Source organism: Haliaeetus albicilla, chromosome 13 (assembly GCF_947461875.1).
Source record: "Haliaeetus albicilla chromosome 13, bHalAlb1.1, whole genome shotgun sequence".
In the NCBI taxonomy this organism is placed as follows: domain Eukaryota; kingdom Metazoa; phylum Chordata; class Aves; order Accipitriformes; family Accipitridae; genus Haliaeetus; species Haliaeetus albicilla.
In genome coordinates this window covers 35,977,793-36,004,246 of record NC_091495.1, presented here as the reverse complement: position 1 = coordinate 36,004,246, position 26,454 = coordinate 35,977,793, and the positions used below count along the sequence as shown (strand labels likewise).

Here is a 26,454-nt window from a genome sequence, read left to right as displayed (position 1 = left end):
CCAGCCCAGACGCCGGTCTCTGGAGGGGCTGTGGGAGGTGAGGCTGGGGTGACACCAGCTGTGTGCACCCCTGTGCTGAGACGAGCTGGGACAATCAATTCTTTCCACGTGTGACAGAGGCCAGCTCGCTCAGGCGTGAGGCTGGGCTGGGGGCGAGATGTGATGAATGAGCTCTTTGCATCTTTCCCTGTCAGTGGGACCCAGCAGGGATTTTGAACTATTCTCCCACCAGAAGTGGAATGAAGTGCTCTGGCCAGCCCACCTTTCCTGTAGGCACATGTATGTGCCTGGAGGTTGTTGTGTGACACATTCCGCTGGGGTAGAAGAGTTCCTCGGTGCCGTGTCGGTGAGCTCAGCAGCCTCAGGCGATGTCGGGTTCACTGCACATGCAATATGACTCCTTGAGCATATCCACACTCTCCGTTTATCAATGATTTCCATGCATCTTAAAGCTACTGAGTGGTGGGTTACCATGTGCAGCATTAGAAATGGCCCCATTTTTCACCCCTTTGTATCTGCTCTGCGTACTTGTCTTTCAGATTTCCCATGAAGACCTATTAACAAATTGGAGTCTACTTAAGCATGAGAGAAAATTTAACTTTCCAGCCCTTACAACTGTGTCTCAACATCTTTTCTCTTAGAAGAGCAGGAAAATTGCTTCTGAAAAAATATGATTGATGCATCTTACACTGTATATATATCAAAGGACTGCTTTCTGTATACAGTATGAGGTTTTTTTCCCCTGGCAAGCCAGGACAATTAGTTAATTAAGAACTTTTGGTAAATATCTCTCTTCCTTCTTAATCATTTATTGGAATCCAAGTTTTCCTTCCTTATCTGCTTGTGCAAAGCATACTTCAGTGTAATTAGAACACCAGCTGGGCTGTAGAGGTTGGGATTATCTAAACTACATAAACAGCACCTACAGAGAGTTCATGCTCTAGATGTCATTGACACTGCCATATTGATTTGAACCAAACTCATGGATAAAAATAATTAATATTAGATATACAATCCCAGTGTCAGATTTTGAAAGCAAGTATGTTTCTCTGACTGAACTTAGTTTGGTTCCTACTGAATCAAAGGAAGCTGGTCTCTTTTATAAAAAAAAAAAGATTACTTTTATCCTGAATTACTTTAATTTTTACTATTTTTTTCATGAAACTCTAATGCTTTCCTATTGCAAGCTGAGCTAAGTTTATTTTTTTGCAAACACTAAAATGCCAATCTTTTATGAGCTGTTTGAAATCATGTTCGCTGTTTTGACTGTCCACTTTCTTTGACACAATGCTGATTTCATCCTTTGTCTGCTGTGTTTCTTTGTCCCTTGTTCTTGCTTCTTGATTAAAAACATCAAGGCAAACAGAGCCACAACATCTGTGTCTCACGTGTTTACAAGCCCATTTCATTGATTCTATGAGCTGTGCAGCATTTATACATAGCATTTTGTTCCCTAGAAGTGTTTGTCAATAGGAAAATTTTAATCTAATAGGGATTACAAAAAATGACTCATTTGAAGTTCCTATAAAAACTGGATTTCTTAAGACAGGTATTTTGACCCCTGTATTAACAGGGTGCACAGTTCTCTTGGAGCCAAGCTCATGGTTCAAGGCATGCATCACACAACCTTATTGCAAACTTGGCAGCTGAATCAAGGAAAGAGATTAATGTGCTGTGCAGTGGCTGGACACGTAAGGTCCAGGAATCAGGCTTTAATTTACAGCTCCCTGTATGGCTTGGTAAAAAAGAAGGCACACTGCTGTGGTGCTGGCATTTCCGATGTTTAGAAAAACAGGGCTCACTGTTCATCACGAGTTGTTTTTACTTTTGAAGTTCATTAATTTCCCTGACATAGGCAGGTGGCTTGGTGAAACTAGGGTTATTTGGGAAAGCAGGACTCTTCTGGGAGAGTAGGAACTGTATGGTTTATTCTACAGTGAAACCTTGTTTTGCCAAATTCCTCAGCTGCTTGAGCTTTAAGCTTGGAGACCTAGCTAAGCGTTCGGGTGAATGCTTTGTTGTTGCTAGCTCTCGTTCATATCTGGCTGTGGGGTATCTTGCGGGCAGGCTTCCCTTGATAGTCGCTTCGTTTGGAAGGCTGGGGGGGGGGAAGAAGGAATGCGAACAGATACACACTGCTCTGATTCTTTACAATCCACCAAAGGAAAGTTAGCCTGGGAAGCAGGTCAGAAAACTCTGGTTTATGTGAGAGGAGAGGCATGCATTTCTTACGACAAAACTATTACCTGAATGAGTCTATTAAACCTGGACTCCTCATTCCAAATCAAACCTGGTCTCCTGGAGAGAGGATGAAAAAACCACCACATTAGACCCACTGGATCTTAATCTAACTGTAATGTTATGCCATTTTCTTAATTCAGGAAGATATGGCTGATATACAGAAAGTAAGCTCATTATGGGATACAGTGAATGTCTCGATGCTGAAGTTTTCTCTTTGTACAATGAATTTAAAAAATTGTTCAACTGTGCAGAAAAAGAGTGGTACCTTGTATGCCCTGTATCTCAGATGGCACTCATAAGTGGGCCTGTTTTCAGTCCTAATGGAGAAATACTTTTTTTTTTGAAGTATTTATTTACAAATATATTTTATATTAAAGTAAGGTTTAATACCCTGTATATAGGCTCAAGTCAGGTTTCCCCTCACAGATTTTTTTTTTCTTTCAGATGTTTAGCTTCAGCACTTGCCCTTAGTAACATTTGTAATTTGGAGACAAGTAGGAATTAATTTGGTTAATTTGTTTGTAACCAAACCAAAATTTGAATTCCTTTCTTCAACAGCAAAAGATTCATTCCCCAACCCCTCTACCCCCCAGTTGCCTTCTTTGTGATTTATCTCTGTTTACAGATAAAGCAGAACACTGTAACACAGCACAGATAAAGTGAGGACATTCTATACTCATTATATTTTCAGCGGAGACTACAGATAAATGCCTGTCATAAAAGTAGAGGAATTTATTCTTAAAACATGCTTTGATAGCTAGGCAGTTATATTCTTTTGCAGTGTTTCCTGGTAACCATTTCAAAACACATCAGCAGCATTAATGGAATCTCTCAAATGCTTGAGAGATGAAAAGTGATCCTTTTCATGCAGGAAAAACAGAAAACAGAAAAACTAAAGGTGTCTGCAAAATTGTTGTAAAACTTGAATTTGAAACTCCCATCCTCTCCTCTTTTCTGGATACATGTTTCTATCTTTATACATCCATGAAATTCATAGATCATATTGATTCTGCTTCAGCAGATCACAGGCATCAAAACAACCCGATACACTTAATATTACAGACAATGCTAGGTGCTTTACTAAGTCATGTCATCAAGCATAAAGTTTGGTGATATTTTTGAAGGTACTGTGTGAGAACCCCAAGTTGCCTTTCCATTTAGAATTTAGACAATTGAACAAAACCTTTTACATTAAAAGAAAAAAGGCAACTGAAATGAAGCTTGTACTCTGTGTTGTGAATGGAACTATAACTATCAAATTGAGATAGAACCAGTGAAGTACCCTATGCCTTTTGTTGCCCCTATGAATGATCTTTCCTTTTTTTTGCTCTTTCCCATGATGTCTGAATGTTTGAGTCCCTCCAGCTCCCCTATTTTTTCCACTGTGCTCTGAATTCAACTTTATCCCACTGGAAGTTGTATTGTCTACCCTCTTTATGTCTGCTGAGTGAAACATCTATTTGGAATAATAGACAAGTTAAATACTCAATTTTAAATAGAATGCATTTAAAGTTAGAAAATAAATTCCAACAGCCTTAATGAGTTCCTATATCAAACAACAGGCTTCTCTTGTGTACATGCACTGCTGAAAAAAAATTTAAACAGTGGCTTATAGTATGGCAGAATGATAAAGTACTGCTTAAGCATCAGTTCCCACAAGTCTGTTGTTTGGTAAGGCAGAAAGCCTTTAGTCCCACACATGCAAGGCAAAAGACTTATTTACTGGGAATTCAACTCTTTGGTGTGCAAAGTGCAGTGGCCTTGATCCAGCAAAGCACTGAAGCCCATGCTTTTCTTGAAGCTCATGAATTCATTTTATCTAGAGAGAGCACTCTGTTGACCTGCTTGCCAGCCTTTTTGGAAGATGTTGGTTGCATTTCCCTGCGCCGGGGATTCAGCCCTAACTTAAAGAACATGCTGTCCAGTCTGACGCTATTGTTATTTTTCTGAAGAAAATGTTTTAATGTAGCAATAGAAGTGGTTTCTGACACTCTCTTTGTTCTGAAGAGTTTGCTCACAACAAAAGGAACCCTTCTGTGGACACACAATAGCTCGATGATTAGAGCACTCACTTGAAGAGGAAAGGACCTAGGTTCAACTCCCTGATCCAAACCAGACAGAGCAGGGAATTGAACCTGACTCTTTAGTGTCAGAGATTAGGGTACTCCACTGGGATAACAGCAAGCCAGGTTTCAACTCCCTGCTCTGTCTGGTTTGGATCAGGGAGTTGAACCTCAGTCTCCCCCATCTCAGCTGCGTGCCCTCATCACCAAGCTATTTGGCCAAGATGGAATGGGGTGTTTTGTTCTTAAAAAAAAAGAGGGGGGAAAAAAGCTCATTCTGCACCAGAGTAAAATCTAAATTACCCAATCCTGACACTTTCCACATGATGGAATTGTTGTTTCCTGGCCAGGCCTAGAGAGAACTACTTCGTGGTCACATACCGAGAGCGCCAGAAGCAATAGGAAGATATAAAAACCCTCTGTCTCTGCAAATGCAGCTAAAGATGCAGAGATTCAGCCATGTTATCCACATGGCTTTGGCAGAAGCAGAGCAAACAAAACCACCAGAAGCCTACTCATATGAACGCCAGAGCTATCTCAGTGAACTACAGTTTTGTTTGGAGGAGAATGGGGGAGGAAGACTAATATTCTGTCAGTGTCAGTGCTGTCAGAGGTGTCTGTGTCAGAGCACAGGCGGTCCATGTGAGTTTGCTTGAAACTTCAAGGAGCTTTTTCCCCCCCTGGTTTCCACGCCTGTCTTCTCTCCCCTGGCTTTCTACATGGTTCTCTCTAATTTCCATGCTTGTCTCCTCCTTTCACTACCCTTAACATATATTCATGTCCTTCTTCTTCCCACAAAGAAATTGTTCTGGCTTAAGGTTTGGTCCTTGTGATGGCACACATGAACCCTGCTGCAAAACCCTCTGTGAATGTGCTTATATCGATTGACAGAAATGGATGGGGTTTAACTGTTTATCTTGTCCTTGTAATCCACATACACATATTGAATTTCTTAATCTAATCCCAGGCATTTTTAAAGGTTTAAGGATCTTTTTTCTCATTACCTTCTCTTCTGCCTTCTGATTTTATCCAGCAGTAAACTACCTATTGATTTTTGACAATCTAGCATGTGAACCCTTTTATAGCCATCCACAGAGGGCTTGGTTTACTCCAGTCATATAAAGTTTGTGGACTGAAAGTCTGTGTCTGTTGGAACTTGCAGTGTTGGGTATCTCCAGGTATGGAGCATGGACCTCTAATTTTGAATTAGTGCTTTACATTCATTCATTTGAGATGGAAAATGACTGCTGTTTACTAAATCAACATTAAAGTATGCATATTTATACCAAAGAAGTATTCACAGGAGAGTTAGAATGGAAATGTGGGGTGTAGAAATTATAATCAGAGTCATTATTTCAGTTCCATTCACCAAGAGGCAAGCAAAATGCATGGCTGGAAATCAGGTTGTTATACATGCACAGGAGGGACTCAGTTTTCCTGGGTATGAGCATTTGGGATGCTGCTGTTGTACATTCAGATTGTATTTTCCCCTATCCCCTGCAATGCCCAGGGCACAAAGATATAACGTGATGATTTGTTTCCATCTCCATTTATGCAACAGCAGACAATTTCATGGCCTGCTTCAGAAACAGGACACACGTGCTCCTGTAGTTGTGTACGCGTGCTCAGTCTTGCAGCAGTCCATGTCACATCAACCCGGGTATAAAACGGGGTCATGGGTTTTTTGCAGACCAAGCCTGATTGCTGGAGGGGTATGACAGGGTATTTCTCTCTCTCTGTTTCCTCTCAAGTCCCATGGTCAAGAAGCCTGAGATGGCTTTCACTTTTCAATAGCCTCTCTCCTCAGCCCTATCAGATATTACCTGTTAATACCAAGTGACTGACTCTGAGCAACTCAATTAGCATTAACCTCCACAACCTCTGCAGAGTTGACAGGATGGGCTTCTGCACAAATACAAGGAAATCCAGGCCTTGGCATGGCTGCAGGATATTCCTAACTGGGTTCCTGACCTAATGCAGGACGTGCAACACACGAGGGAATCAGATCATGCTGTACGTGATGAAACTAGCATGCAGCGTAGTGGTCCGGTGAGGAAACCGTCCTCGCAATCCATAATGGAGTGCTATCATGGAATTGGATCACCCCTCTCTAAAATGACCCAAGGCAATTTGTAATCAAACCACACGCTGTAAACTGTTTTACGTGAAGTCAGCTGCATTGCATCCTTGCTGACAGACACTTTAGAACCATAATTGCGTTCATTTCCATCTTTAATTTACTCCATTGTGCTGCTGTCATTGCAGGATCTTTGCTACCAAGCACTGTGTGTTCATTTCCTCAGTGCTTACTGTAAGTTGCAAATTAAGGGTGGCATGATTAACTCTGAATTGCCCTGGTTTTTTTGGATGAAGTCAAGCTCATCATTACTTGAACATTAGTTTATTATGATTTAATGAAGTACACAGTGTTATATTTGGCTTGGGAGATCCGTTCCAAATAGAGGACAATTTGCAAAGAATCTTGGTTTGAAACCTGCTGTAGCTACAGAGATCTCTCTCTGTCAACCCTGGAGAATTGAGCTGGGTAATGCTGAATTAGAAACGGACCTTCATTTTTTAATTAAATGAATAGTGTCTAATTATTAAGGCATGAGTCTTCAGACAGTCATAGTATGCCCACTTACTTCAGCAGGAACTAAGGGCGTTTCATTCTTGCATAACATCATATCTTGTAAAAGTTTCATACTGAGCAATTGTAAGGCTTTATTTATGCTTTTGTATTAGTAATTTTGCAGCTTTTTTATTTAGCAAAGGATTACCCAGTGAGATTTGAAATGGTATTTGCAGAGGAAATCTGTCATGTTTAATGGAAAGTGTCCAGGAAGGTAACACAACTGCCAATCCCAAATTAAATACTACATATATATATAGAGGGAGATTTTTGTGATGCCAGGTTTCCAAGGACTGGTTCATTCCATAGTGTTCAAGTAATGCTTTCGTGGTTCTTGCTGACTCTTGTTTCAGTTCACTTGCTTCCAGGATTTCCATTTTATAAACCTCTTTTAATCACTGCTGTAAAAACTAATTCTGAGTTAAAATTCAGTATATAGTTAATGTTCCAAGAAATAGCCATGCCTGCCTTCCCTCTTCCCAGCTCTTCCCTGTGCTGGAAATCCAATTTCTAAATCTTTCGTTTGCCAGTTATGGGAGGGAGGGAGAAAAAATAATCAGATAACATTGATGAAAATTTGTCTCCCAATTCAAATTCAGTACTTGTAGGTATCTGTATAAGCAAAATAAAGCAAGGGTAAAGATTCTGATACTTCACCTGACTGCTTGCAATATAGCTAGATCTTCTGCCTCCTTTCTGCTCCTGCCTTCCATCACCTTTTCCAGCTCATCCTACACCATCCAACAATATGCTTTGTGCCCTTGTAGCAGTGACTTAGGTTCGTAATTGGTGGTTCTGCCACTGCTTTCATTTCCAGGAGAGAGAGACACCAAGTCACTGCATTTGTGGGACTCCCCATTTGTGAGCCACAGGTCGGGGTTGCTCTGTACCATCTACACTTGGATTTAAAAAAAAAAAGGCGCAGCGTTTCAAAGGTGCATTTGAAAAAATCCATCATGTATCACTCTTTGAGGGACTGAAAGGTATCTTTAGGAGTGCTGGCCTTACACCTCCGTCCATCCCATGTTATGGCAGAGTAAGAACGACAGACCGGCATGAAGGTTCTGCTCTTCTTTCTGAAAACCTGGTACCACTCTGTGGGCAGATCCTCTTTGAAAATAGCCCTTATATAATGTGTGCTGCTGGGCTGGCCGTTTCTAACTCAGCTCTGAATTTCCCTCATCTTTTTGCTTTAATGACCGCTGGTTCTTAGTATCTGGATAGAGAGCTTTTTTGTGGCTTTAGCTGAGAGCGGATGCTTTTGGGATTTTCAGCTGTTGTCTCCAATGGTAAAAGTCTCAGTAAGACATATCCAGAAAGGTTAAAATCAACATCAGTTTGTAGAAAAGACTGTTTTTCATGCACGTTTCCAAGAAGCGGGCTGCTTAGATTAATTAAGTAATGTAAAAAACATCCCCACTAAGTAATTCCCCCTAGTTCAATTTTTCCAGCAGGAGACCAGAATTATGCACCTTATTTCTGAGGTCACTTCCATAATTGTAACAACATACATTTTTTGTAATAGCTTTTCCTTTTTAATGGATATTTAAATGGAGGTAATTAAATATGGTTATTTCATACCCATCTCCTGAGAGGAAACATAACAGCATGATGAAAATACAAGTGAATTGGAAGTAATAAATGTCTACTAAAAAGGACTGCATTTTGACTCCCTAAGTAATATTGGTTGTTAATTGTTAAGACTCTCAGAGTGATAATGTGGAGATTCAGATGCCTGCCATACTATACAAAACTGGATTCCAGAATATTTCAATTTAATAAGCTATTGTTGAAAGTGTTACTGCAGTTAGAAGTACCAGCTGTATATCTCAGGGACAGGCAGTCATGAAATATAGTATGTAAAGCAGAACTATAACCTTCTGAAAATTGGATCCAGTTGCTTTTCTCTTCTGGACCTTTTTTGGGCCCCTTTCTAATCCTGAAACTCTTCTCTCTGTGTCCTAATCAGTGGGCTGATTGACTTGTGTTCCTGTTACACTTCAGTCAAATACATTGTGTTTCTTACACTGGAGCTGGACCCACATGGCTGTACTGCAGGTCACATTAAACAGAAGGCGACAAGCCTCTGAAGGTTAGGAGTTTGCATTGGCACAGGCTGAACCTAAAAGCTCAGAATTTCAGATTCTTCTCAACATACTGAAATGTCTTTGGCCTCCAAAACTGGGGTAGATGTTGTGTAAGCAGTGGCTACCTAATAAAAACATCAGCTGCCTTGTGTCCGGTTAGACAGCAAAGGAGCAAGACCCCCTTGTCATCTGAGTTTCAGACCTTTTTCCTGTTCCCAGTCAAAACTAGGGAGGTAAGAGTCTACAAGAGAATGTTTTAAAAAGGCAAATAAGGTCCACAGACCTTCTCAAGTTCTGCTTTGAGTTTTGGATGGCATCTGAGAGGATTACAGTGCCTGCTCATACAGTGACATCTCTGACCTGTTAGCAGCAAGAAACTCGCTTCTCAAAAGCCTTTCAAACTCTCATGGAGGAAAAACCAAATGAAAAAGTGACAATCAAAAGTTAGTCATTTTGCATTGTCTGTGCTATGCTGTGATGTTCTGATTCTCCTTTTCTTGTTTAACAATAATATTGCAAGAACTGAAATAAATGTAATGAACTGCTTTTCCTATCAACAAATGCCCCAGCCTTTGCTGCTCAGTTGCCTGAGAAAACTGTTTATAAGATCATATGTGTTTCTGCTATGAACATTATCCCTTCTTTCCATCACATTTACCCGAAGAATAACAGAGTAGTCTAAGCCTAAATGAACTTACAAAACAGATACATACAGAATTCATCACAAGCATTTTTACACTACCTGGGAATGTAAGTTCGCTGTCTGGGCTTCCTCAGCAGTTAATGAGGAAGAAGAGATACATTTTAAGGGAGATCCTAGCCTATTCTAAGAAAAAGTCTAAGGTAGTTGGGATGAATGCCTTTTGAATGGGTTTCTTTATACTGAGCTTAAATAACTGTTATGGGTGAGACCCCTCATTTCAGCAGGCTCAAGTTCAACAAATCCCCCTCAATGCACTTTGGTATGATATGAATGCCTGGGATTGAAGGGTAGGGCCTTCAGAGAGCATCCTTTGTTAACTCTTTTGTTTTTCCCCCTGAAATGAGAACAGAAAGGTCATTTTAAAATAGTAACAAAAATAAAGTTAAATATATGTGGAGAACTGAAATCTGCTTCGTGCCCTTCTCCAGAAATAATACTTCTTCCCTGTAAGACATAGAGATCTGGAGCTACAAAGCAATGGATCTGTAGCTCCCCTCCAGCTAACATCTATTCTGTTCTACTTTATTATTTCTGAAATTTGGGTAAGCACAGATAAAAGAGAATTTGGCTCCAAGTTTAACTTAATTCTTTTAATTGGTAAGAATATTTGAGAGAAAAAAGAAAAAAAAAGGGTAATACCTGAGGGATGTTAACAAGGAGACATGATAATGTCCTCAATACCTCTAGGATACAGACTAAGAGGTAGATAATTACTGTTTGTGAGAGGTTACCGGGAGGTGCAGTAAGGGAAAAACTGCAATGAGCCATAAAACCACTGACTCCGTTGAAGCCATGATTTTTAGGCTCCAGCAGAGTTACAAATTTCAGTTCCCATCTTTTGAAGGGCTTTTTTGCTGTAACAGGGCTTAGGAAGAGCTCAAGATGTCCTCCAAAAAATGAGGAGGGCCCTCAGTACATCTAGACAAACACAAACTTGTGATTTATATGGATCAACAGAAATAAACTCATGAACTGGACATATATGTGTGTATAGAATAAAAGTCCAAGAAAAAATACTTTACTTGTATTGTCTGCTCTCCCAGGATAACCAGTAGCACCAACAAACTTTGTTAAATCGTTTTCTTCTGTATCCCACTATATTTCTGTGAAGTTAAAGCTGCAAAAGAAACATGAATAGTTCTGATCATTCTGATCTTTGGCAGATCAAAACTTATTTATAATCTTCAGAGGTATTTCAGTGGTCATTGTATTTGAGTGCACTGCTAGGGTTGATATTCATGCTACCAAACAGGGAATGAAAAAGAAGCTTTAGATTTGCTAGTTGGAAGTTGTCATGCCTTTAATTACTTGAGTGACTGACTCAAGACAGTTCCCTCTCTTGCAGGAAGATTAATGTAAACTCCCTTTTAAAGTGATTAATCTTATCTATTGTATTCACATTTTTACAGAAATGAGCAAAATACTTTTCTAGCCATGACTTCAGATGTACTATAAAAGGTAATCTTCCAAGATTGACAGTGGTAGATTAGTATCAACCAAGGAGGGAGCTCCAAGGCACTTGGATGCATGTTTTAGAAGGTTTATAGACAACTGCCCCACAGATTTAACTCCAAAAATCCCTCCTCAGCACTAAAGGTAGATGCATTTATAGAGAGACATGTGTACGTATGAGATATATAATGTATAATGACGATTCTTTGATTACCTTTATATTATAGCTGAAATGAGGTGTTTGTATATTCCCGTCATTTGTGGTATGTATTTGTTGGTCTAAGGTTTACTCTGGGTAAAACTATCCTTAAAGCAAACACTCAACTCCATGTTACGTCTCTGAACTTGTAGGTTAACTCCATGTGGTTTCAACTTCAACCCTTTAACAACAAATTATTATTTATGTAAGCTGTCAAATCCACACAGGACAAGCAGCTGCAGAAGAAGAAACCGAAGCACATAAACCATAGTGAGAAGCATAAGGCTCCCATAAGAGACTAGTCTTTCCCTTTCTGTATTTAGTCCTGTAAGAGTGAATTATTCATTACAATCAAGCTAAAGCTCCCCCAGTCTTGCCATTTCACCCACAAGTTTGTTGCAAATTAAAGCTCAGCGTGAAGCCTCCAGAGAATTATTTTGAGTTAATAACACCTGCAAAGAACAGAGATTTCACTGTAAGGTAAATTGCTGTGTGATTGCCTACACATCAGCAAAAATTATAATTGGGAGAAACTGAATATTTTCTCTGTATTTAACTGGTGAGGATTTTGTGGGGTGTCATTTTACATTAAGTAGTAGAGTTATAATTTAGAATGTTTCACAGCAGCCGATTGTATTTGTCTTAACAGCGAGATTTCATTTCTATGAGAAGATTTCTGTTGCTCTTAGCTGCTATTGGAACTTTATGCAATACACATTTAGAAACCTTTCTGAATCTTAGGGAAAATTGTTAGAGACAGGCTTTAAACTATGGAATTTTTTCCCCATGATTTCTTGTGAATTTAGAAGTTGATACTTTCCCCTACCTAGCTGTATCTCATAAATAGCAAGCTAAGTCATGATTTTGATGTCTACATCTGTAGCGCATGTACACTCAGCAGCTCCCTGGACAGCAGTGGAAACTACCTAAAACATACATTTTTGTTTCTTCCAGATGTTTCAGGAATACACTCATAACTAACATGAAAAATTCAGGTGGAGCTCCTAAATAAAATTGAATATTAACATTATTATATATCCAAAAAAGGACAGAGAAAGAAGCAAAGTCAAATTGCCTTGTCTCCATATTGCATTGCGTTGTTATATGCTGAGACATTATTGTCTGCATTTTCCACGAGCCCTGTATCAATTCACAACTCATGTTTGGAGCAGGATTCAGGCTTCTGCCTGATGACAGTAACACAACCCCAGCATGAAATAGATAAAGCTTGTATCATTCAAGACAGGTCTACATGGAGAGCCTCGGACAGACCTCTTTTTGCCTGTCCTTTGAAGAGAACCAGCTCTGGTCCACAGGCCAAGTACCCTTGCTAGCAAGATGTAGTGCTGAGCTCAGTAGGTTGCTCAGAGACTTTGCTGTGGGATTCAGGCAGGCTGCCACGCTAACACAGCTGGATATGCCTTCTGCATGGGAACTGCTTGGGCTCTGCCTGCCCATCTCTGGGCAAAGGTGCTTTTGTGACTCGCAAAGTTCCGTGGGTTCATTTAAATCTCGATGCACCATTTACGTACACAGTCCCAGTGTCTGAGCCTTACTTACCAGCAAGCTCTGTGCTCTAGAGAATATACTTTTAAATTATGCATGGAATGCTGCCAGGAACCTGTCGGTATTGTATTGTGTCCCTCCCTGTTAATCTCTTGCCACCCTTCTCATTTCTGTGCCTTACAGGGAAAGCTCAAGTGCTTGTCTCACGGAACTCGAATTTAGGATTATAGCCATAGCTGTTGGGATGGTTTTTTTTTTTTCTTTCTTTTTTCTTTTTTTTCCCAGTTGTAGCAGGAAAAAACAACTGGTTAAAGGCTAAGGGAAGAGGAACATATCTTGGAGAGTGACAACTGGTTTCAGATGTGTGCTTTTAGTGCAGTGAAACTTGCTTCAGTGAATTCCTGTTATACTCCGTTTACAGTTACTGAAATAAAATGTCCCTGGTGCCGAAGGCAAGCACATAAGAGACAGGGAACTCATAACTACATGAATGTGTTAGACAATAATATGTAGTGGGTGCTGCGGCTATACATAATAGCTGAGCTATTCTTACTGCAACACAGCTAAGGGCTAATATAACACAGGTTCATTTCCTTGGATCAACATGGGATGTATTAAAAAATAATTTGCTGGGCAAGATGAGGCTTTTCAGGCTCAGATAATCCTACTGCCTGCTCCAGAGGTCACTAAGAAGTGTAATGAAATAATGAATCCCCACTGATTGACTAATCTTCCTTTTTTCACAACACTTCAAAGCGTTTCCCTTTTTCACTTACGGACAGAACTGCGGGTAAGCAGGCCTCCAGCACAGAATTGTCTGTGTAAGTCCTGCTGCGGGCTCCGGCTTCAAGCTTATCATCTCATGTCACTGCTCATGGATCATCCTAGAGTTGAACTCCACTATTACAGGGCTAGGGGAGGACCTGGTGTTTGGCTCAGGGCTCTAGGGAAGAGGAGAGGAAGCAGGTGTATTGTATAAGCAAACCTCCACGTGTCAACATCCATGCGCTTGTCAGATGAATTTATCTGTTCCAGCTGCACTGGTCTAGGAGTCAATCTTTCAGTATATATTTATCTGATGTATTATGGGTCTGAAACGTGCTGTCAGTTTCTTTCAGAGAAGAACTCCGTGGCATAGGGAATGTAACTATGAGGATGATCTAGCATCACCATAGGATCCCACAGTATGAACCAAAGTACCGACTAACATCATCCCATTCGGTTAGGTGCTGTATAGCGGGAGTTAGCCCCTGTCCAAGAGAAAAGTGAAAAAGGCAAGGAGCTGACTGTTACTTTACAGAGAGGAAAACCACTGCACTGGGAGAATGTGTGTTGAGAAAGCCAATGGTAGTTCAGAGGAGCAAAAGTGGAAATCTGAAAGAAGTGGTGTGCTATGGGCTTCTAGTCCGTGTTTCACATGGTCTGTGTCATGTACAAACATCTGTTGTTTCAAAGCTGTTCTTTTCAAATGTGACACCCATGGAAAAAATATCTTAAAGAGGGAAAAACAATGGCCAAAACTGAAAGAAGGGGACCCATGGTATGCAAAACAGATTCCCACTTGCTTGAGTTCAGAAGGATCATTTTCTATTCCTGCTTTATGTTCCAGATACGTACCTGAATTTAGACGTTTGTCTTTGAATTATGTTATGAGCTTGTCCACAATTGATGGGAATTTGTGTACAGGGAGTCACATCGATCTCTAAGTTTGAACTATCATTGGAATTTAGATGTTGTGAAAAAAGGAAACAAGAAAAGAAAAAATCTGGTTTTCTAGGTTGTCCTGGGGCCAAGAAGAATGAGTTCCTGACTAGTGTTTTGGATGCATTGTCCACGGATATGGTGCACGCAGTCTCTGATCCATCATTGTCTTCTAGCCGGTGGGTTTCAGATCCGTTTTGTGTGTCTTTGTGTGTCTGGCAGTGATGAATGAATGATTGAGGGTTTTGAGAAGTAATTCTTCTTCTGCCTTTACAAAGGGTAAATTTCCAAGAATCTATCTAGGAGAGTTTACTTCAAAGTTTCCACAGTGGACTATGTCCACTAAACAGAGAGGCATTGATAGCGGAATTCTCAGCAACAGCACAGCTTAGAGTTTATCTGTAGCTGCTGGTGCAACTGTGTCTCAGTCTTTGTTCTCCTTTCGGGTTTTACTTGATGAATGTGTGCTACCTTCCTGATTCATATTTTGCCTAGTTGCTTGTAAAACAAACCAATGCTATCAACAGTCACAGGTAGAATTAAAAACGCCTAAAGTGCTGTCAAACTTTGGGTGTCTTCAGATCAGGTGCTTACCTTCTGAAGAGGAGGTGACATTTATTGTTATAACCTACCCTGTAATTCAATACATTTAGGTGTTTTATCTCTAAGAGCTTCCATCATGGGTTGTAATTGGAGCCTAGGTATTTGGCGATGCTGACTGTTGACCTACTTGGGTTGGCTATATTACATGTTTTAATGTGTCTGCCATCTATGAAACTGTCTTTTTCTCTTTTATTTGTCTCCTCACTTTTCTCTGTTTCAGGAAATGAAAGGGGAAAGCACTGTTTTCTGAGTATGGTGCTGACCTCACTAGAGTTTTGGAGAGTTAACTAAGAGCAGATTCCAGCCCTTAGTGTAAAGTTAGGATACAGTTGGCCAAAGTGAAAAAAGAGGGATTCACTACAAGAAGCTAGTGTCCAAAAGCAGGGAGGTTTATGTAACAAAGCATCTGACAGTGATTTAACTATTCTGAAATAAAGGTATAAACTGAGGTTTATGTATCAGAATTAAGACTAAACTCTTGTTTTCTGTTTCAGGGTTTCAGAGCCTGATCCAAATCATACTCTAGAAGAGAGAGTAGTCCACTGGTATTTCAAACAGCTAGATAAAAATTCCAGTGGTGACATTGGCAAGAAAGAAATCAAGCCATTTAAGAGATTCCTAAGAAAGAAATCAAAACCCAAAAAATGTGTGAAGAAGTTTGTGGAATACTGTGATGTGAACAACGATAAGTCCTTGTCAGTTCAAGAATTAATGGGCTGCTTGGGAGTGACAAAAGAAGAAGGTAAAGCAGAAACAAAGAAACGCCATAGTAAGAATCTTTTCTAAGTATCTTTTTCACCAGATTCTTCAAATCTGATGAAGTCTGATATTTGTATATGCCAGAAGTATAGAAAATAAAAGAATACACCTGTCCGTAGCTAATGCAGCCGCAGCTTAGGGCAGACGGCAGGAAAGCTGCTTCTGTGTAGGCAAATCATCACTTTGCTCCAACAGAATCAAAAATTTCCCATTGATTCTGACCATTACATGTGTTACAGTAGGAAACCTAGGAGGATACGATAACATAAACAGTCATCAAAAAGCCAGTTTAATGTTATTACAGTCCTATGTCCTGAATGAGTGGAAGTATCACACCTGTGCTTTTTGGATTCCTGCTGGGAAGGAAGTACATTGTTGAGCTTTCTAGTGACCTCTCATTTCTCAAATGAGGTTTAGAGATACAGTGAGGAATGTAGTCATCTGCCAAACAGGTGGAACAACTGCTGGTACACAGCCACCTTATCTTGCTGCCAAACTGGTAGAAAGGGGAACAACTAACTGCAGTGTGTAACGGTCTCTACAGAGTTCAACCACACAATTCCTGAAAATGAGGAAGAATTAAAAAAAAAAAAATTTTTAAACAACAGTAGATCCCCATGCTGTAAGAAGTTGTAGAATATGAACATAGGCAAATTGTTCTGTTTGTCTGTGACCTTAAAATGAAGCCAAGGCAGTAAAACAAAGGTGTCATAGGAAATGAAAAGCAAGTCAAGTGGGAAATCGAGTCAGAAATAAAATGTTTTCCACAAAATTGGTTGTATTCAAGTCTAGAAAGGGAATACTGCAGAAAGACAGAATAACTGTACATTGTACTAATAAAGTAAATTGTCTGTGGCTCACAGAAACAGACCTCTCAAAACAAATATATGAAATCTGGGATTTTTTTCCTGTGGTTTTTTTTGTGGGCCTAATAATAATACCTTGCAATTTTCACTTAGGTGATGGAGGTAAAAAAAGAGTATATGAAGGTGGATGACTGTTGTTATCTTTATGCCATAAATGCAGAAACTGAAAAGTAACAGCTTCTTTTTCATCTACACCATTCAGCAGCCTAGTGTTTTAAAGTGGAGGCCATTATGGTCACTTCATATGTTAACATCTGTTTCAAGACACTTCTGTCCTGCTGCAGCTGGCACTCCTTGGTCTCTTATTGTAGATTAAATTTGGGTCCAAAATCATTGCCCCGGGTGTAAAGGAAAGCTATAGCAAGACTCAAAGCAAAACCAAGTTTTTCCTGTGGCTATTCCAGTGAAAAAACAAAGATTAGGATAAACTGCCTGTTTTGGAAGAAGAAGTTGTAAGATGCATGAAATTATAGGAAGATCACACACAGCTTTAGCTAAAGTAAAAATTATGTTCACCATAACTGGAGATTTTTAACAGAGCTTCTCCAAAAAAAATGTAGTCAATAATGAGAACATTAATTTTTGGAAGGAGAACATACCTCAGAACTTTTGCATTGAAAAAGTAATGGCATCCAGTTGGAAAAAAATTCTAAACCAAATAATTTGGTTGCTTTCCTAGAAATACATACTTTTAAAGAGAAGACAGTAAAAATTGCTTTTGTTGGAATATCAGCATTCTGTTTTGTTTCTCCTGCTTGATAATTAAAATTTCCTTTCCGACAATCCTTTCACTTGCAGAAAAGAAATCAATCACCACTTCACTACAGCTAGAGTTGTATTTCTAGGAATAGGTGAGACACCCTCACCTGAGGTAGGAGCTGAGATAAGGCGGCAGCAGCTCTGTATCATTCTGTGGGAGTTCCAGGTGTCTTGTGAGAACCATTTGAAGCAATATAAAAGCCAGAGAGCTGCAAAACGTCCTTTCTCAGGGGCATACTAGTAGCTGCAGTATTCTTCAAGGTCCAGTTTTGTTCCCCTTTGTCCCAGTATAGCTGAACAGCCTAGCAAATTGACATAGAAAACCAAGAGAGCGAGTTCCTCCCTAGCATCCCAGGTTTGCTCATGAGGTTGAGTGGGCCAGCAGAGTCATGTAGCTGGGTTTTTCTTCCCCATGTAGAGCACTGTCTTGGACTTTACCATGAAGAAACTTAAAAACCAGCAATAATCTTGTTGTTTTACAGTTTAAATGTGAACAATGTCTTTGGCTCATAGAGCTGTTCCCGTGCAATATCCTTAAGCAAAGTGAATGCTTTCCAGGCAGTCTTCTTGTCCATGCTTCTTTCCCACCAGGATAATAGGCTATATTTGTTACTAAAGATTTAATAAGTTTGAAATGCTCGATACTGACTAGATGCAATCTGTCCTAAGCAAATGTCACATAATAACTGGCAAGAAATGCTGTCATCCAACTTTCATATAACTCCATGAAAGAAGCCACACCTTTATTGAGGAAAGAAAAAAGTGGATGTTTCGGTGAAAGATCTGAAATATTTTATCTCATTTATTGAAAGCTGTGCAGTTACCATGCTCTACAAAATACCTTTTCAGAATGAGGGCTTCAGTTCCTGGGGATCCTAGGTATAACTTGCAACCATATTTATAATATTTTCTTTTCCTTCCTTTAGCGGCTCCTAAAACCAACACTGAGAGCACTTCATCCAGCAGGCAGGTGAGTACTGAGGAGAGCAAGATCTCCATTCCTGCCTTGCCCAGCTGAACTTCAGGGGGTTTTAGCAGTTACCACTGCAGCTTCAAACTGCATTCATCTGCCATTCTGCAGACTTGTGGGGAAAATGTAGAGCAGCACCCCGATGAACAAATTTTGACTTAAGTTCTTTCTAAGGAAAGCTGAATCAGTCAGCTACAGGCGCAGAGTAAATGTGCATAAACGCAAAGTGGATTAGGCCTGCATGTGGGTGTTCCTGGTAAAGTGTGAATTGGCATATAGGTTAGTGATAATTAGATGAGTGCAACCGAGCCCTCATACGAGTCTTCTGCTTTCCTGAATGACAGCATTCCCATACACTTTTAAATGTGCACTGCTTTATCTTCATTTACCTTTTGCTTTAACTGAATTCCATTAACTTTCCTGTGTGTCACACTACAGACACAAACTTACATGGATTGAAATGACTCTTTGTGAACAAAGCCGTGCATTTTCCATGCCCTATGAAAATCTACACATTTCACAAACCCCACTGAATTATTATGTGGTGACTTTAAACACCTTTCAAAATCTTAGTGTAGAGAAAAGACCTGTCACTTTCAAAAGCCTTTGCTGGCTGAGCAAAATTATGCTGGAGAACTAGGATTTGCATCAGTCTGCTGATGTATGTTAAAACTAAAATTGGTTGAGTCTGCAAAATGATTGTAGCAAATAAAATGTCAAGTGCTCTGACAACATAATCTGTGATTTGTTTTTGCATCCATTTTCTGCAAAGACTTGATTTTGTTTTTCCGAATAACACTAGCGTATGTCATTCATGGAGTTTTGGCTACTCAGGGCATTCAGAGCTACAAAAAGCACAAAAGCAGAGTTTTTACATCAAGGAAAGGTACACATTGAAAAGGAGGGACTTAAGTGGAAGCTCAGGAAAAAAAGGTTAAAAAAGGGTTTCTCATTTGTGTGTGTCTACTTTTATGATCATTAATCCTAAAGATTCAGTTTCCTGGACAACATGGGCACAACTTCCTAGCACTTTTGCATGGGTCTGAAGAAGGACTTGGGAGGCTGCCAGTTATTTGGATGGTCTAGTAAAGAATTCTCTTTATACCATTCTTGCCTCAGTTTTGTATTAGTTAGAGGAATTAAATGATTAATGCCCACAAAAGCATCAGTCAATGACGCACTGTTTTTAAAAATATTCATATAAACATATTATAAGAACAGCTCAGGTAACCCTGCAGCTGGGCAAACAGAAATTTGGCTAAAATCATCCCAAAACCGTAGTCATGGATAATGTCTTCCCATCTATCAGAAAGTTAGATTAATTTGTTAAAAACTGAACCCAGGGTGAACCTCCCCACAAGCCAAGAGAAATCTTCCTCTCATTGTTGCTAGTCAATTTGTTAATTGCTTTATCTCTGATTTGTTTGATGTTAGGTTCACACTTCCTAAGGCAAGCTCAACATTGGTTGTGGGTTCTACCAGAGACCTCCTACATACCTTTGATGGAATATAAAATATTCTCACAGCTAGAGGGATGTGATAAGTTTCTGTTTGTTTAAACAAATGTTTGTGGTCTTAACTTTTCAAGTTCCCCCCACAAATCACTTATGCTTTAAACAAGGCAGCCTGAAAACAATTATCCTGTCGGAACTCAAAAACATTCAAAGGGGTTATTTTAATTATATAATGGCAATTACTGGCACACGTGCACTACACTTGAAGCATGACAAGCCCTCTCCCCTTTCTTGTAATCTGATCCTGACTTGCAGAATCTGTAATAAAAGTGTCCTAGAGTGTCTATGGTTTTTAATTTTGTCCAATACTTCTGCTGACTCAGCACCAATTATTTTAAAAGCTGTTGCTGACAAATGATAACCTCGAATTAAGGCTGGCTCAGCATACCATCTGTTGCCAGTTTCATACTTGAACAATACAAGGCTGCAAATGCAGAAGGTGGCTTTCCTCACGAAAGTTTTCACTTGAAAGGAAGTTATTGAAAAGCAACTGGGCTGGGTAGGAGCCACTCAAGTTATACCACCCACCTAAGAAGGAGTGATCAGATTTGCACTGCTCAGGAGATGGACGCTCAAGAGCTCATTTTCTACTAGTTTATTGCAGCAGTTCAGTTATATATATGTTTACGCGTGCTTAGGGCTGTATTTCTGAAGGGTTTTTTTACATATGTGCACATCTGTACGTGTACGCGCACGTACAAGCTTACTGAAAGACAGCAGATATAGATACATACACTAATATGCTAATTGAGTCTCAGCTGCGGTTGTGCTAAGAGGTCAAATACGTGATGGATCAGACAGAACTGGGGGAGTAGCCAGGTATATTTCCCTTGCTCAGCTCCACCCTGTCCAACACACATACATATACGTGCACACATGCTGTCAATGAGACCCAGAGGGTCTTTCGCAGCCTAGCAAAAAGTTTACAAGGAAACTATAGATCGTTCATAAGACTTTGGCCAGCAGCCTGTTCCTTATACATCACATGCCATAGAAAGGTATATTGCACCAGGGACTTGCCCAGGCAGTTGCTAGTACTGTGTGTTTGACAGGTATAGATTTAAAGAGGCTATAGGTAAGAAATAATAAAGATGTTGCTCATACCCTTGTTCGTAGATGCCATGAAGGACTACAGGGCAGGGCTTTTTTTATTCCCAATCTATATTTGTGCAGAACTCTTATTCTGATAGTGGCATGTGGACACTGTGGAAAAATAGAGATAAATGTTTATAATTGATTACTTGAAAACATCATTAATAATGCAAAGTTTTCCAACTTTCTTTCAGCAAGTTTCTAAGAAGCAAGGGTGAACAGCTTACTGATCCAAGGCAGATCTCTTTGACATGTGGGAGATTTCCTCACCAAAAGGCAATAAAAACAACTGTAGTATTTGCACTTTGTACTTAAAAATGTAAATTCACTTTGTAGAAATGAAATATTTAAACAGACTTTTTTTTAATCTGTGAAAATGTAATGGCTAGTTTTGAAAAATTATCACATACAATGTATGTGTATTCTTTTGTTGTCTGAAATATGTAAAACGTGTTGGAGATGTAAAAGTTTGCATTTAAACCATTTTTTTAAAAATAGCTTTTTGGCGAACAGTAGCATAGAAACCTGATTCTATGTATTTTGGTTTCAATAGTATGCCTTGTTTTTCTTAATCAATACTGTCATTTAAGTAGAGTTATGCTGAAAAGTCTACTGTATTCTTAATTGTGTCCAAGCAGTGTTGGATGTTTCAGGTTTGCAGGACTGAGGGAAGTGTGTAAATTGCTGTTGACATGGTTTTGCAGTTTTTAACTGAAGAGATTTTTCATTGGTGGCAATATTTTATTTCATTTTGGTTTTATTGTTATTATTATGCTTTCCAAAGGTCATGCAATGAGAATGCAACCACTAATGGATTGAAAACAGTTATTTTGCAGTTGGGATACTTGTAGAAAAATGTATCCTTTTATCCATTTTTGAGGTGCCTTCCATTATAAATTTTGGTAGGATTTTTTCCCCTGTTTGTTTTCACTTGGGTTATTAATACAGCAAACCAACAAGGAGTAAGGTGGATTGTAACGTCACCCCAGTTTGGTTCAGCCTGGGCCTGAAAGCATGTTGCTGTGGTCAGTGCAAAGCAGGAGCAGAGTTTGTATGGGTCAGAACTGCAAATCTAACTACAAAGAGACAGGGGAGGCTAAACGCCTTGTTGAGCTTTTGCCTCCCCTCCCCCTGGCTGCCCCCATCACCTCTTTGGTTTGCCACAGGCTCTGCTGGAGGTAAAGCTGAACAAATTATGAACAGTTGCCGTCAGGAGGGGCTGCTCGCATCGGCCCTGCCTGAGGCTTTTTCCTTGCTGTCTGAAAGAAGTTCTCACAAGTTTTCATACCTTCTCTGTCATTTTTGCCCCCAGTGCTTTTTCGTACGTGTGCATGAAGGGAATAAGAACTTGCGGATGTGAATTTAGAGGAGGGGACCCAAGTAAAAGAGGTTCAGCTCTTGAACAACTGTGAGTTACAAGCAGCTGGGTTGATCGATGCAGTGGTAGAGGGACTGCTGGCATCTAGGAGCTGACAGGGAAAGGCAGGAATGTTGCAACAAGCAGTGATTTCATTCTGGTTTGTTTAAATAACGTGTGGGAACTGACATGTGACTAGCTAATCATAATAGCACCCTGGCTTGAGCTTGTACCTGGAAAAGCTTTTTTGCAAATAAAAATGTTTCATTTCGATTTCAACATATGCTGAAGTGATAGGAAACACTGTATGCAGTGGAGTTGTACCCCAGAAATTGCGTACTCTAAGCTTTGGCAGCAGGAGGAACCAAGATGCAGCTGTGTGTTATCTTGTATTTTTGTTTTAAAAATTAATTGTTATTCTTTTATACTGTTAAACTTTGAATTTAATCTTCTTTATTAAAGATTAAAGATCAGTATGTTATCAAACTATGCTGGTGGTTTCTCTTCTGCAACACAGACAGCCATGTTTGGAAATGGGTACACACAGCGGTGACTTCACTACTGCGTTGAGTTTACAAGAAGCCTGATGACCTCACATTGTGTCCATCTTCTTTTCTTCCCTTGCTCCTTTATGAATTCTCTTCTGAGGTTGTTCATGCCCTATTCATACCACTGCTTTCTTAAAGTAGTGATTTTGAGGCCAGATCCTTTGTTGCTACTAACTCCATATAGCTTCAGCTTGGTCTCTTGCCTCTTCTCAGCAAAGTGCAATGTGGCATAGGTAGAGGTCACACCTTTTCCCCTCGGTGTGACTGTGAGCTGCTGGGCAACTTTCAACCTGACTGGAAACAGTGGGGAGAGAGAGGCAAACCCTGAGAATACTCAGCACCTGCTTAGGTAGGCACAATAAGGTTAATAGCAACATTTTGTAAGAAGCATCTAATTCCATCACTGTGACCTTTGTCAACAATATAAATGTAGGCAATCAAATATTTTGCCATGTCCATGGTTTGAAATGGCAGCCCATTTAAACTGGGAGGGTATGTGGGGAGGCAAATTTGGACTAGTCACTTGATTATGTAATGAGGAGCCTTAAACACTTACCAAAACACAAATAAATGCTATGGGCATTCTCTCAGGTATCCAAAGACTTCTACAACATAGAGTCATTTAATGACTCTGCAATGACTGAAACATGAGGTATTTCATCTTTGTACGTATTTCTGTGTTGTCACATTTACAGTTCATTTCAATATCCAGCCATTACACCACTTGGTTATAAGCAGTACTGAGTTCTCATAGTTCCAGTTAGAGTCCAGATCCCTGACTGGAACACACCTGAAAGCCTGCTAAATTCACCTTGGGTTCCTGTATCTCCCATATAGCCACAGGTTACTTAAACTCAGATAAATCTTGGCCCTTCCAGCTGTAACCAAGCATGGCCTTGATACCAAGAAGGAATCCATGTAGATAGGCCCTTAGGCTCACAATACGGCACCAGTGTTTATTTAGTTCCATACTAATTAATTAGTTGCAGTTTTTATCCTATCCCATGTGCAACAATTTAGTTTCAATTTTAATTCTGTTCTTATTGAAAGCACAACTTATAGTCTGCTTCTCATTGACCAATATTTGTTCTAGTTCCAGCTATTGCTGAACAGATTTATTTAGAGCTTTTATAAAGTTGTAAGTAGAAGACTATTAAGTTTTAAAAATGTGTATGTGTTCAATGATTTGTCCAGCCTGTTGCAACGTCCATTAGTCAGCAAGCCACACAGTGAGAAATGTTCCATGTTTTGTCAACACTTTGGTTAACTTTCTCATCTTGTTCTCAGCCCTAGAAGTAAGCCAACTTCATAGTTCCAGTTTTACCAAAATCACTTAATTCTCAGTCTTCTCCCAGTCTAACAAAATGCCTAGCTTTCAGAGACTCAGTTTACAGAACTGGGACCTAGGCGATTGCTCAGAATGACAATTTTTCTTGCTAATGTCTTATCAGATAATAAGAGAGCGAAAAAGCATCAGTTCATATAAGTGTAAGGGAGAAGACTTGAACTAAATACTAGCTACATATAAATCAAGGAATACACTGTACTTTTCTTATTTGGACCAGGCTTTTGCCTTTCGTAAGTGCCATAAGCCAATGGAGAAAGCAGGCATTCCTAGAAAGCTGGAAGGAGAAACAAAAATATAGATTGCATCACTAAAGATAAGTCTGTCCAAGATTTGATAGATTGAATTAATATTTTCCTTTTACAGTAGCAATAAAAGATGGATTAATAGAGGTTAAGAAATATTCCCTGGCAAAGATAATTTAGTTGTCCCTTTAAAATATTTACACTAGCGTGTTATATAACTAGGTTATAGAAACTAGTGTGAAAGAGTCTTTAATGCAGAAAGTGAAAGGTTTATTACTTTTGTTTTCTTTAGGATGGCAAATTGATGTCATTTTGGAGTAATTACTTTGACATTAAACAGCAACCAGCTACGTTTATTGATGTCTGAAACATTAGAATGATTATAGTAAATTACTGATACAAACTGTACTCTTTGTCCCATTTAATTGTTTCACGTCAAGTTTTATAAGTGAAAATATGCCCTTTGTTCAAAAAGCATAAATAATATACGTTATTTTTTTCTTTAAACAAAAGCTCATGTGGAAAGCATTCAGAACAACACATTTCACTAGAACATCCAATGAGGGGGGGTGACAGGGAGAGAAGTCTGTTTTTTATCTAGTTTAGCAATAGAAATATATGCAATATTTTGCCTTTCCTATGTTCACCTTTCCTATGTTCACCTTCCCTATTTTGTCATACACTTTGTCCTCTGACTAATGTCACTGCTGGAATACAAAGCCTATTGGCAGGGAAGATGATAGTGAAATGAGAGTCCATTCTGTGCATGTGAACAATCTTTTCCATAAAATACAGTCATCTGAGGCATCCTTTCCCTAGAGACTCTTTTTACTCTTGACATCAATTCAGTGCATAGGATTGCTTGCTTCTTATCAAATACAGAATTCTTCCTTGCACAGGCATGGAATCCATTCTTGGCTAAACAGGTACTTTATGAAGAAAATCACTCATAAAAGATTAGCACAGTCTATGAGATTTTAGGGGGAAGGGAGGCTGCGATTTTGTATAACACCACAAATAAAAGTTTATAAAGATTTAGAAAGCCCACTCAGTAGCTGAAGAACATCCATGAGGATACCTATATCTGTTCTAAGTATTCAGAAAAAGAAAAAAAAAAAAAAGTAATGAATGAAGTTTCCATTGAGAAACATTGTTTTCACTAAACCATGACTAACCGATTTCATGTGATTGAGGGTTTCCATGAAATTTCACTTTTAAAAGTCTTTTTTGGTTTAGTGGTTGTTTTTATGTTGAAACTTCTTTTCCTTTATCTAAAAATCATGAATTGTCAACACTGAAAAGGGGCATTTTGACACCAGTTTTATCCCCAAATTAGATATTGTGGAAGGTAGCAGCATTTTTGCTCTTCCCCCAGCTTTTTAAAAAAAATCATATTTGTTTGAAAGAAGTCAGGTTTCCAAACATTAATATATGCTTCATTTGAGTCTGAATTTACAGTCTTTGAGTACCTTGCTATCCCCATATGAGGCAAAGAAATGCTACATTTTCATTTAACAGGAATGGAGCTTGATGAACTGATGGATTTAGCACTGTATGCACACAGAAAATGAAGAAAACTGCAATATGGTTAAGGGTATTTATACTAGTTTATATCTATGCAGCACAGTTGAAGCAGTGTGAATTAGCGACCTGCAGACATAGAGAGAGCACTTTTCCAGCTTGCAAAACAAGTCTGCCATGGGACTGAATGCAAACACCCTCAAACCTAAAATAATACCCTAGCATATCTCTACCTTTTACCAGTCATTTCACTCAAAGGCTGACGCGTGCCAAACCCTGCTTTGAGCACTA

The 26,454-nt window shown here is 39.4% G+C and overlaps 1 protein-coding gene across 3 annotated transcripts in view; it reads left to right on the top strand.

Moving 5' to 3' along the window:
* SMOC2 (SPARC related modular calcium binding 2) overlaps positions 1-22,990 on the top strand; it is a 149,391-nt gene extending 126,401 nt beyond the window's left edge. For 2 of the 3 annotated variants that reach the window (XM_069800818.1, XM_069800821.1), the window contains exons 10-13: positions 14,661-14,763; positions 15,682-15,956; positions 18,498-18,541; positions 21,342-22,990. In XM_069800818.1, the coding sequence (XP_069656919.1) occupies positions 14,661-14,763; positions 15,682-15,956; positions 18,498-18,541; positions 21,342-21,365 (446 nt within the window). In that variant the 3' untranslated portion in view covers positions 21,366-22,990. The remainder of the gene's footprint in view (positions 1-14,660; positions 14,764-15,681; positions 15,957-18,497; positions 18,542-21,341) is intronic. The other variant, XM_069800820.1, reaches the window with a different exon arrangement.
* Positions 22,991-26,454: the final 3,464 nt, after the last annotated feature.